We start from the raw sequence: 11823 nt of genomic DNA, 5'->3' as shown, positions 1-11823 counted from the left end.
GAATTCAGTTTCCTCCTTCTACCATGTAGGTTCCAGGGCTCAAACTCAAGTTAGTTAGAGTTGGCAGCAAGCACCTTTACCCATTTTGAGCCATCCTGCTGGTCCATAAATCTTCAACATAAACTTGGGACTGAATGGAAGATCTGTGTTGTTTCCTTAAGCTTCAGAAGTTGAATCTTTAGCCTCACATATGCTTGGCAACTACTCTACCAATGAGCTATGTCCCTAGCCCTGAATGATCTATGAAAAAAAATTCCCACATTAAGGATCAGTGTCTTTAACATGAAAGAACAAATGATAGTTTTATTAAACTACTTAATGCTTGCACACAATTACATAAATTTTAAACTGCCAAGATATTTGATAAGTGCAATACCATTTTCAAATAAGCATAGTATAACTTTAAATATTACATCATTCAGACTCATGTTGGAAAACATTAATTTATAAGGGGTTACATCATTGTCCATTTACTGTTTGCAGCAAAACAAGGACCCTGGTAGATGTCTTAGCATATGGATGGCTCCTCTACTGCCTGAGCGCCCTCTGTGACCGCTTTGACACACTTGGCCATTGTCTGCGAGGCTCTGCTAATTGAATCTGTAAGACATTAAGAACATGCATTTTGTTAGTACAACTTCCTTTGTTGTTTCTGAAACAATGTCTCAGACTTCAGGCCAGACCAGAAGTCAATAGTATACCAAGTTAGCCTCAAACTTGGGGTGATCCTCTTACCTCAGAGTCCCAATTGTTGAGATTACATGGAGGAGCCACTAATGCCAACTTTTTGTTAATATGACTTTAGAACACACACTGAAAATCTTAATGTACACATTCAAAAACAAAAGACTGCAAGGTTGTAATGCAATTGTAGGTAAGCAATAAATTTTGAACAGAAGCTCTTCAAAAAAATTTATTTATTTTATGCATATGAGTATACTGTCATTTCTCTCTTCAAACACACCAGAGGAGGGCACCAGATCCTGCTACAGATGGCTGTGAACCACCATGTGGTTGCTGGGAATTGAACTCGACCTCTGGAAGAGCAGACAGTGCTTTTAACTGCTGGGCCATCTCTCCAGCCCTGAACATAAGCTCTTTACTGGCCAAGTTTTTTAGTTAGGGTCTTATGTATCTTGTGTCTATGAAGCTAAGGATGACCTTGAACTTTGACCCGTCTGCCTCAACCTCCTATTTACCACCACTACTTTCTGGTTATATGCTTTTAATCTCTAGAAGTAATTAAATAATCATATGATATGATACTAGATAACATGCCAGCATGAAAAATTAAATGATAGGAAATGCTTAAAAATCTAAGAAAAACATAGACAGCACAGTCAGTTTATCAGCTAGATGGTGTAGCTCGCACTCATAATCCTCCAGCACTTCAGAAGCTGAGGCAGGCTTGCTGTGTGTCTGAGGTCAACCTGGGCTACAAGAGATGGAAGCATTTTCAAAACAAACAAACAAACAAACAAACAAACAAACAACCCATCAGAGGCTGGCAAGATGGTATGGCTGGTATGGGCCAGATAAGCTGAGTTTGATCTGTATCCCAATATAAAAGCTTAATGTATAGGCACACATTAGTATTCGAAACCCTCTATAGGACGGGCACCGGGAACTAAGAGAATCACTTTGTAGCTTGGGTTAGCTAGCCTGGAATACAATACATCCAAGAGTAGTAGTAGGGCTTTTCTGCATCTGTAGCCCTCAGGAAGCTGAGGCAGAAGGTAGTTAAATTGGAGGCCATTGTGGGCTACATAAGAAAACCTTCTCTTAAAAAAAGAGCCAGACAACGAATGGTGCCACATGCCTTTTTTTGATCCCAGCATTGCTAGCACAGAAGCAGAGGCATGCAGATCTCTGAGTTTAAGGTCAGCCTGGTCTACAAAGTTAGTTCCAGGATAGCCAGGGCTTCATAGAGAAACCTTGTCTCAAAAAGAGAAAACAAAATAAAAAGCTAAATTTTTTTTTGTATGTGCTGCGTATTCAAGACAGGGTCTTGCTCTGTGGCAGTTTAGCTTTGAACTCCTAATCCCCTGTCACCCAAATACTGAGACTTCAGGATTAACCCCACCATGACCAGAAAAAACTGCCCATCTTTGACTACATAGAAATCTTCCTGCCTCTACCACTCAAAAGCTAGAAGTCACAGCAATGTTTCACTGTGATGTTGTGCTTGGTTGTATATTGTACAATGATCCCAACTTGCATTTATTTTAAAAACTGCTTAGAAATATATCATTGGTGTGTGTGTGTGTGGGGGGGGGTATGCACATGTCCAGTGTTTGTGTGGAGGTCAGAGGACAACTTTTGGGAGTTGGTTCAGGTTTACATGACAAGCTCCTTTACATAATAAGCCATCCTGCTGGATCTGATCCTAACACTTCTATCATCTCACTGAAATAATCTACTAGTGTATACTAACTTAAAGATGTATAAAACAGAGTCTGAGAGATGGCTCAAAAGTTAAAGATTATTTGCTGCTCTTAAAGGACTTGGATCAAGTTCCCAACACCTACACAGAGGCTACAACTGTCTAGAACTCTAGTCTGGGGGATCCAAAACCCTCTTCTCATCTCCTCAGGCATTAGATACACAAATGGTACAGAGACATGCAAGTAGGCAAAAACCTATACACATTTTTAAAAAGGTACGATTAAACATAATTCTAGGACTATGAGAATGCTGCACTATCGTGCAGGAAGCCCGAGGTTGGGTCTCCAGTACCATACAAATTTTGGTGGTTCAGGTTTGTAGTCTCAGCACTTGTCAGTGTGAGAAGGAAGATTACAAATTCAAGGTCATCCTCTGCTTTGATACAATGAGTTTAAGGTTACCTTGGCTACATGAAACCCAGTTTGAAAATAAACAAACAAGGTAGGGGGCTAAAGAGATGGCTCAGAGGTTAAGAGCATTGACTGCTCTTCCAGACGTCCTGAGTTCAATTCCCAGCAACCACATGGTGGCTCACAACCATCTGTAATGGGATCCGAGTCCCTCTTCTGGTCTACTCTGGTGTACTCACATACATAAAATAAACAAAATCTTTAAAACAATAAAAAATAGAAAAATAAATCTATGCTCCTATGTACTTTTAGGTAAGAAATTATTTGCATATCAACTGTCTCATATCTTTATCAACTGTTGTCAAAGCTATAGAAAATGAATGGTGGTCCACATTTCTTAAAAGCTTTCCAACAATTTATACCAGAAGCACCGTTTAGTATATTAAAACATATTCAAATATTTTGAATATTCTATCAATAATTTTCAAAAGACCTTGAGTTTTTTTAAGTACTTTAAATTTCTATTCAGTGATTTTTCCATATAATATTAAATATTTTACGTTTAAAATCTGTTAAACCTTTTGGGTATTCAAACTTTGCTTCCATGTCAGAAACACAAAACGCTAGAGAACTAAGGGTACAGTGCCCATGCTTAACATGTACAAAATGAGCCTTGAGACCCAGATCTACCCCTACATTACATTAGTTTTGATGTTTAATTTCAGATCAGAGGCTACTGAGGTGGTGGCTCAGTGGATAAAGGTGTTTGTCACCAAGCTTTGATTGACTTTGATTTCCACAAACTGTCCTGACCTCCACACTCTTCATGGTGAGTGTATGCCTGCCCACGCACAAATAAATAAAACATCAAGTTCTTTAGGTTAATAGCAAATATTTCCAACCAAAAAAAGGTATAAAGCTAAAGGGCATCGTTGTCTGACTCTGTGACTAGGTGGCCGTCTAACTTACCTGTCATATAGAAGTCTTTTATAGTTAGCTGAGGCGGGACAAGTGGGTCAGCAAGAAGTTCCTGGTTTACTAGCTGAAAAAAAGAGAGACCAGAATCATACTGAAAACCAGTACTATCGTGCCAAGATATATCGCATTAGGAAAACTGCACACAGGCAAGTCTTTACCTTGGCAAGCTCACTTGCTTGCTGAAAGTAATTAGTTTCTTCAACATCATCATATCGAACCAGATTAGGAGAGACCTCTTCAAGACGGTTCCTCACTTGATCCAGAGTATCATATGGAAGAGTGATACCTGCAATCTACAACAGATCAGATCCACCATGACAAACAACTTTACTACTTAAGAAGTTTCAGAATTGGGGCAGGCCAGAATGACTCAACACATCAAGCATCAAGCCTGAAGATCTGGGTCAATCGCTGGGACCCACACAGTGCAGAGAGAGAATAGATTCCCTCCGAGCCCTTTAAACCTCCAAATATTGCTGTAGCATGCATAACCCACGACCTAATATAATATAATAAATGTTATTTAGCAGACTGAGATGGTCTGGCCTTTAATCTTAGCACTTGGAAGACAGAGGTAAGCAGATCTCTGAATTTGAGGCCAGCTTGGTCTATAGAAAAAGTTCTAGGCTACAAAGAGAAACCTTGTCTTGAGGAAAAAATACCAGGGCTGGGTTCTAGGAGATACATCAGACTGTGCTCAATCTCCAGCACCAAAAAAGGTAACAAGACAGTTCATAATGGCAACTATGATGGAATGACGCAGTAGTGCTACAAAGGAAAAAGACTCTTAGCATCTGTTAGCAGGCATTGCTTTTTCCATTTTCCTTTCTTCTTAGAAATTATTTGTGGCCAGGCAGTGGTGGTGCACGCCTTTAATCCCAGCACTCGGGAGGCAGAGGCAGGTGGATGTCTGAGTTCGAGGCCAGCCTGGTCTACAGAGTGAGTTCCAGGACAGCCAGGACTACACAAAGAAACCCTGTCTCGAAAAACCAAAAAAAAAAAAAAAAAAAAAAAAAAAAAAAAAAAAAAAAAAAAAACAACCAACAAAAAAAAAAAAAAAGAAGGAAAAAACAAAACAAAAAAATATTTGTGTATATGTTTTGCCTGTGTGCATAATTATATACCATGTGCATGCTATATCTCAAAGAAGTCCAGAGACGTGTGTCGAATCTCTTAAAACTGGAATTACAGAAAATTGCAAGCCACTATGTGCATACTGGGAATTGAACCCAGGTCCTCTGGAAGAGCAGTCTGTTCTCTTAACTACTGAGTCATCTCTCCAATCCAGACAGATTTCTCAAGGAAGCATCATGCATGGAATATAAATGTCAAAAATTTTACATTAGAGATGTCACCATATTAATAATTTATCATACAGAGCAGTATGTCACTCTGTAGTCGAGAGAACACTTAGCAAGTACAAGACTGTAGAGACGATGCTAGGCTAACTACCAATGCTCTAGCTTGTTCATCTACAATAAAAGCACCAACTTCAATTCTTCATTTTCTAAAAACTTTATCTCCTACACAACCAGGTTATGCAAACTCTCCCTCATTTTAGAGAAAAGTTTTCCTTGATTTTGAAAATCACTTTAAGCAGCTAACATGCCCATTACCCCTTAAGCAGCATCACTAATGCCTTCATGAATGAAAATGTAGCTCAGCAGTACAGCCCCTGCCTAGTACCTGCCGCGGCCCTGGGTTCTGTCTCCAGCACTATAAGCTGTAGACAGGAATGTACTGAACTCAGGACTTCATGCATGCTAAGCAAGCCCTCTCCCAACTGAGTCACATCCCCAGCTGCTTAATGAATATTAAGCAACGAAAAAAAAAAAAAAAGACTTCAAAGAAATGCTTCAAAAATGATACCTCAGAGAGAGCTCTTATGATTTTCCAGTCTTCTCTTGCCAAGCCAGGAGGCGTCACTGCTACTTTGGTTTGTTGAGCTCTGCCCTCAGTATTGACATAAGTAGCAGACTTTTCTGTGTAAGCAGCCCCTGGGAGAATAACATCAGCTATGGGAGCACCAACATCACCATGATGTCCTGAGGAAAAACGTCAACCACATTTTAGTAAAAACTGGACTAATAAATCCAAAGTAGTGGTACACATATGAAATCACGGTGTGTGGGGTCAAGGCAGGAGAACCTTGAGGTCAGTATGAGTTACAGTTAAGACTCTGTCTCAAAAACTACCACCACTATATCAACAAACCAACCCAACATACACTAGTACTATTATATGTGAAGACAGTATACCTCCTGTTAATTGCCATTTTATCTTTATTTACCTTTTTATGTATTGATAACTTCATGCAACCTATGCAATTTACACTGAACTACCTCTTTTTTTTTTTTTTTGAAACAGGATTTCTTCATGTAGTCCTGGCTGTCCTGGAACTCACTCTGTAGACTTGGCTGGCCTGAACTCAGAGATCTACCTGCTTCTGCCTCCTGAGAGTTTGGGGTTAAAGGTGTGTGCCACCTCTGTGCTACCACTGCACAGCCTGAACCCACACTCTTAGTCTCACTTTATAAACTATGAAAGTGGCTGGGCATGGTAGTGTATGCCTTTTCATAGAAACCCCGTCTTGACAAACCAAATGAAGGCAAAACCTATTAAGACAATAAATTATACTAGCTGGATGTGGTGGTGCATGCCTGTAATGTCACTCAGGAGGTAGGAGCAGGAAGATCAGAAGTTCAGGTCATATTGGCTCCACAGTGAAGTTTAAGGTCAGACTAGACTATAAGAGATTCTGCCTCAAGAGATTAAAAAAAAAAAAAAAAAAAAAAGGATAATATGCACATCAAACTGACTACCCTAGAAAGCACTAAAACAGGAGTTTAGTTCACCCATTTTTTTTCTGTTTCAACTAACAATATAAACTAAATCTGACTGTCTCCAATCCTGTGTACTCGGATTAAAGGTGTATGCCACCAACACCCAGCATAAAATCTTATATAATGATTTTATTTTTATTTGTCCTAGGTTTCTTTGGGACTTGACAGGTTTTTCTTCTGCAAGATAGGCTACATTTTAAAGAAAATTGATTTATAGTCAAAACATACACTGATTTCAGCTGTTTTTATTTATTCTATTTAGGACTACACTGTAACTGTCTTCATACACACCAGAAGAGGGCATCAGATCCCATTACAGATGGTTGTGAGCCACCATGTAGTTGCTAGGAATTGAACTCAGGACCTCTGGAAGAGTAGTCAGTGCTCTTAACTGCTGAGCCATCTCTGTACCCCGTGATTTTATTTTAAAAAATTATTTTATGTGCATGTCTGTTTGCCTGCATGTATGTTTGTGCACCACATGTGTGCTGGTGCCTACAGAGGCCAGAAGAAATCGTTAGATCCCCTGGATCTGGAATTATAGAAGATTGTGAGCTACCATGTAGATGCTGAGATTCAAACCTGGGTCCTATGAAATAGTATTAAGTGTTCTTAACTGCTGCACCATCTCTCTAGTCCTTGTATAACAATTTTAATGGCAATAAAACATCTATTATAAATTAATTATAACCATGTATACAATAAAATGAAAGCTTGTGTTGCAGTTTTAATTATCTAGGAATATATAATGTACTATTTACTCTAGGGAAATTGAATTACATTTACAAGAGGGAGTTCAAAAGAATGAATCAAATACAAAAATTCAGAGTGTTACGCTACCTGTAACCTACTCATTTGTTTCTTCATCTTTTGACTAAGGTCTAGTATAATATAACTTAGTTAAGCCAGACATGGTGTACAGCTGGAGTCCCCAGGACAAGAAGGCAGAACACAAGGATAATGAGTTCAGGTTCAGCCTAGGCTACATATTAAGATCTTTCTCTCAACAACCAAGGGCTGGAGATATAGCTTAGCTTAGATATAGCATGTGTGAAAACACACATGCACAAGCCCTGTGTTAAAGCCTCTATACAAAACCAGGAACATGGTGGTGGCACATGTCTTTAATCCCAGCATTTGGGAGGCAGGAGTGGGAGGCAGAAACAGGAAAATCTCCGAGCTCAGGCCAGATGGTCTACAGAGTAAGTTCCTGAACAGCCAGAGCTACACAGAGAAACCATGTCTAGAAAAGGCAAACAAAAACAAGCCTCTATACAGCAGCAAGAACATGTCCCGTCCTATAATTCAGAATCCAAGTGATTACACTTTACAGTTTAGTCAGACATGATGGAAGGTGGAGGCAGGAGGATGAGTAGTTCAAGGTCATCCTCAGCTATGTATTCAATTAGCACTCAATCTGAGCTCCATGAGACCTTACTTAAAAAACAAATTACAAAGCCTATCTTGCAGGATTCAGGTTCTTCTAACAACAGCATCCTTAGTGTTGTCACCATCATAATAACACTTTCCTGAGTCATCATGCTGAGTATTTTGACAGAGGCTCAGCTTGTTCTGGATGGCCTCAAACCTGCATTCCTCCTACTTCAGCTTCCCAGGACAGGACTGACAAGTGTGCATCAGACTCCCCACTCAGACGGAAAGTGACTATTGTTCACCTATAATAGGTTTTAACAACTGCCTCAAACTCCTGTTTTCCTGTTTCATCCTCATCCTAATCCTAATCCTGGGCTAGGATCATAGGTATATGCTAGTCCTCTGGTTAACAAACAGATTTTGTTTGTTTTGATTTTTAAAATAAGGTTTATTATTTAAAAAATTGCAAATAGAAAAAGTCATATTTAAGTTGCAGACCCAAAGTATATACACTTCAGTGAACTTCTATACAGTCAGAACAGTTATTCAAAACAGAAGCTAAGTGTATCAAATAGCTTTTAGTATACACCATGTATGAGTCTCTTTTGTCTTTAGTGCCAAAGTGCTACCTACCTTGATAAACAATGAAACAATCCTTTGGCAAGTCCTGTCGTGTAATACAACCTCCATCTGCTCCCAGAAGAAACAGCACTTTGGGAGGGTTCTTCCTAATTGCTTCTACTCCAGGTTTATAGCCAAGGTCCAAAGCAGCTACCTGACTTGCAATCCTGTAAAACAATGATAAATTTTCAAATACATAACAGCATTTAGGTATAAGCAATTTGAGTAATTACATAGGAATAATTTGTAGCTTCTTTTATATTCAACTCTTACCACTGAAATATAGGATGCATAGCATAGCATAGTCTGTCTGTCTGTCTGTCTGTCTGTCTTTCTTTCTTTCTTTCTTTCTCTCTTTCTCTCTCTCTTTCTTTCTTTTTTTGAGACAGGGTTTCTCTGTGTAGCCCTGGCTGTCCTAGAACTCACTTTGTAGACCAGCCTGGCTTCAAACTCACAGAGATCCTCCTGCTTTCTGATGGCTGGAATTGAAGTCCTGAGCTACCATGCCTGGCTTTCTTTTTCTTTTCCTGTGGTTTTGAAGACTGAACTCGACCATTATGGGTGCTAGGCAAGCACTGTGACAGTGAGCTGCTCCTCCTCCTCCTCCTGAGACTGTTTTTCATGAATTAATAAGCAATGAAGTAATTATGAAAACCAACTGCAAATGGCTTAAATTCACAGAATTTAAGACATAAAACGTACAGTAAATCAAACATGTGTTTTAGAACAAAGCCACAGGAGCTAGGGATGGTAGCACACTACCATAATCCCAGCAAAGGCAGGAGGACCATCAGGGTGATGTTCAGGCTGAGGCCAGTCTGACCTACGGAGTGCATTCAAAATAAGTCATGGAACATAGCAAGATCCTATATTTAAAAAGGAAATCAAAGTAAAAGGGGGGACTGAAGAGATAGCTCAGTGGTTAAGAGCACTGACTGCTCTTCTAGAGGTCCTGAGTTCAGTTCCCAGTGACCACATGGTGGGTCACAACCATCTATAATGGGATCTGATGCCCTCTTTCTGGTGTGTGTCTAAAGACAGCTATGGTGTACTTGTATATATAAAATAAATCTTAAAAAAAAAAAAAGTGGGCTGGAGAGATGGCTCAGCGGTTAAGAACACCAACTGCTCTTCCAGAGGTCCTGAGTTCAATTCCCAGCAAACACATGGTGGCTCACAGCCATCTGTAACGGGGTCTGGTGCCCTCTTCTGGTGTGTCTGAAGACAGCAATGGTGGTGTACTCACATGCATTTAAAAAAAAAAAGAATAAACCTCATTAAAAAGAAAAAAGTAAAAGGGAAAAATTAAAAACTATTGTTAAAACAGTAATTCAAGGAGGAAATGATGCTTGTAATTCCAGCTATATAAGGGTTAGAGCTAGGAGAAAGGCTGCAAGTATGAGGTCAGCTGGCAGGGCAACATAGCAAGTTCAAAGCTTCCCAAAAACAGGGACCTGCCTCAAAAAAAACAAAAAACAAAAACAAAAAACAAAAAAAAAACCCAACACCCCCCCCCCAAATAAAACAACAACGAAAGAAAGAAAGAAAGAAAGACAGAAAGAAAGAGAGAAAGAAAGAAAGAGAGAAAGGAAGGAAGGAAGGAAGGAAGAAAAAAGAGGGAGGAAGGGAGAAAGACAGAGAGGAGGAAGGAAAAGCCTGGAAGGGAAAACCATTACTAAACAGACTAGCGTATACCCTTATGGAATTGTTTCCTACAACTGTTCCATGTTACAGTAAAGATAATCTAAGGATGAAGTTCAAAATAACAACCCTCCTAAAACTAGCAGCAGAAACACGCAGAACAGCTCTTGAAATATCTGCCTTGTTTAGCCCAGCCGTTCTACTTTTATAACCTAAGGACAAGGTAACCTAAAGTTCAGTTATCTGGGTTATCACTGCTTGCTTACTTAGCTTAATTTTGGAGCTAAGAATGGATGCCAGAGTCTTGCACCTGGATAGGTACGTACTCTACACCACCAAGCTGCACCCGAGTTACTCACAGAAGTATTTTAAAGTCATCAAAAACTACCATCAGTGTACATGTTAAAAATGAAACATTATAAATTTTTTTTTATAAAGGACAACATTTAATTAGGACTGGGCTTACAGTCTTAGAGATTCAGTTCATTATCATCATGGTGGCAAGCATGCCGGCACACAGGCAGACATGGTGTAGAGAAGGAGCTAAGAGTTCCACATCTGGATCAGCAGTTAGCAGAAAGAGAGAGGGGTGGGGAGACAGAAGAGGAGAGAGGGAGGGAAACTGGGCCTGACTTGAGTGTTTGAAATTCCTCTCCCTCCACTATAAATTTTTTTAAAAAGATTTTATTTATTTTATATATATGACAAGTACACTGTAGCTGTCTTCAGACATGCCAGAAAAGGGCATCAGATCCCATTACAAATGGTTGTGAGCTACCATGTGGTTGCTGGGAATTGAATTCAGGACCTTTGGAAGAGCAGTCAGAAATTATTATAGTAAATAACTACTAATGTCTTTTGGTTTTTCTTTTTCTTATTGGTTTTTATTCATTTGTCCTTATTTTCAAGTTTTTCTTCAGTTTTTTTTTTTTTTTTTTTTTGGGTCTGTTTTTTGTTTTTGTGAGAAAACATGAAGTTGGGTGAACAGGGAGGTGGAGGTAGGGAGAGAACTCGTAGGGTGTGGTGAGGGAAGATAATATGATCAAAATATACTGTATGAAAAAAATTTTTAAGGAAAGAAGTTCATGAAAGATTTCCAGTTATAGCTGAAAATTCTTATCTGGCAATTACTCACAGTATATTAACCATAGAACTAGAAACAATTACACAGGGAAGAACGCCTAGAAGAAAAGGAACTAATAAAATAGCAATAGCAATTATCTTCAGATCATGAAATAACCACTCATTTTCATACTTTGTTCTCTTTTCAGTTTTCCTAAAATAAATTAGCATAATTGGAATGTTTACACAAAAATCTCTTAAGCTAAATTCCCATTTAATCAAAGCCAGGGAACACACTGTAATTTTTAAATTGAGGACAAAAAATATGATACAGAGTTTTTTTAATACAAAGTATCACATATCCCATGCTGGTCAACTTCACTGTGCAGTGGAAAATGACTTTAACTTCTGACCCCCTCCTCTCCCCCAGCCTCTACCCCAGCTGGAACTATGTCCAGTTTTATGTGGTACTGGGGAACAAATCCAGGACTTCATGCATGCCAGGCAAA

The 11823-nt window shown here is 39.1% G+C and overlaps 1 protein-coding gene across 4 annotated transcripts in view; it reads right to left on the bottom strand.

The window, feature by feature from the left end:
- Nucleotides 1–283: 283 nt before the first annotated feature.
- The window catches only part of Ndufs1 (NADH:ubiquinone oxidoreductase core subunit S1), a 37329-nt gene continuing 25789 nt past the window's right edge, over nucleotides 284–11823 (bottom strand). For all 4 annotated transcript variants that reach the window (XM_034497276.2, XM_034497278.2, XM_034497277.2 and 1 more), the window contains 5 exons: nucleotides 8624–8778; nucleotides 5643–5818; nucleotides 3932–4066; nucleotides 3765–3837; nucleotides 284–600 (listed from right to left, as the gene is read on the bottom strand). In XM_034497276.2, the coding sequence (XP_034353167.1) occupies nucleotides 509–600; nucleotides 3765–3837; nucleotides 3932–4066; nucleotides 5643–5818; nucleotides 8624–8778 (631 nt within the window). In that variant the 3' untranslated portion in view covers nucleotides 284–508. The remainder of the gene's footprint in view (nucleotides 601–3764; nucleotides 3838–3931; nucleotides 4067–5642; nucleotides 5819–8623; nucleotides 8779–11823) is intronic.

The sequence above is a fragment of the Arvicanthis niloticus genome, chromosome 3 (assembly GCF_011762505.2).
Source record: "Arvicanthis niloticus isolate mArvNil1 chromosome 3, mArvNil1.pat.X, whole genome shotgun sequence".
Lineage (NCBI taxonomy): Eukaryota > Metazoa > Chordata > Mammalia > Rodentia > Muridae > Arvicanthis > Arvicanthis niloticus.
Note: the sequence above shows the minus strand (reverse complement) of the source record. Positions and strands in the feature narration are given on the sequence as shown.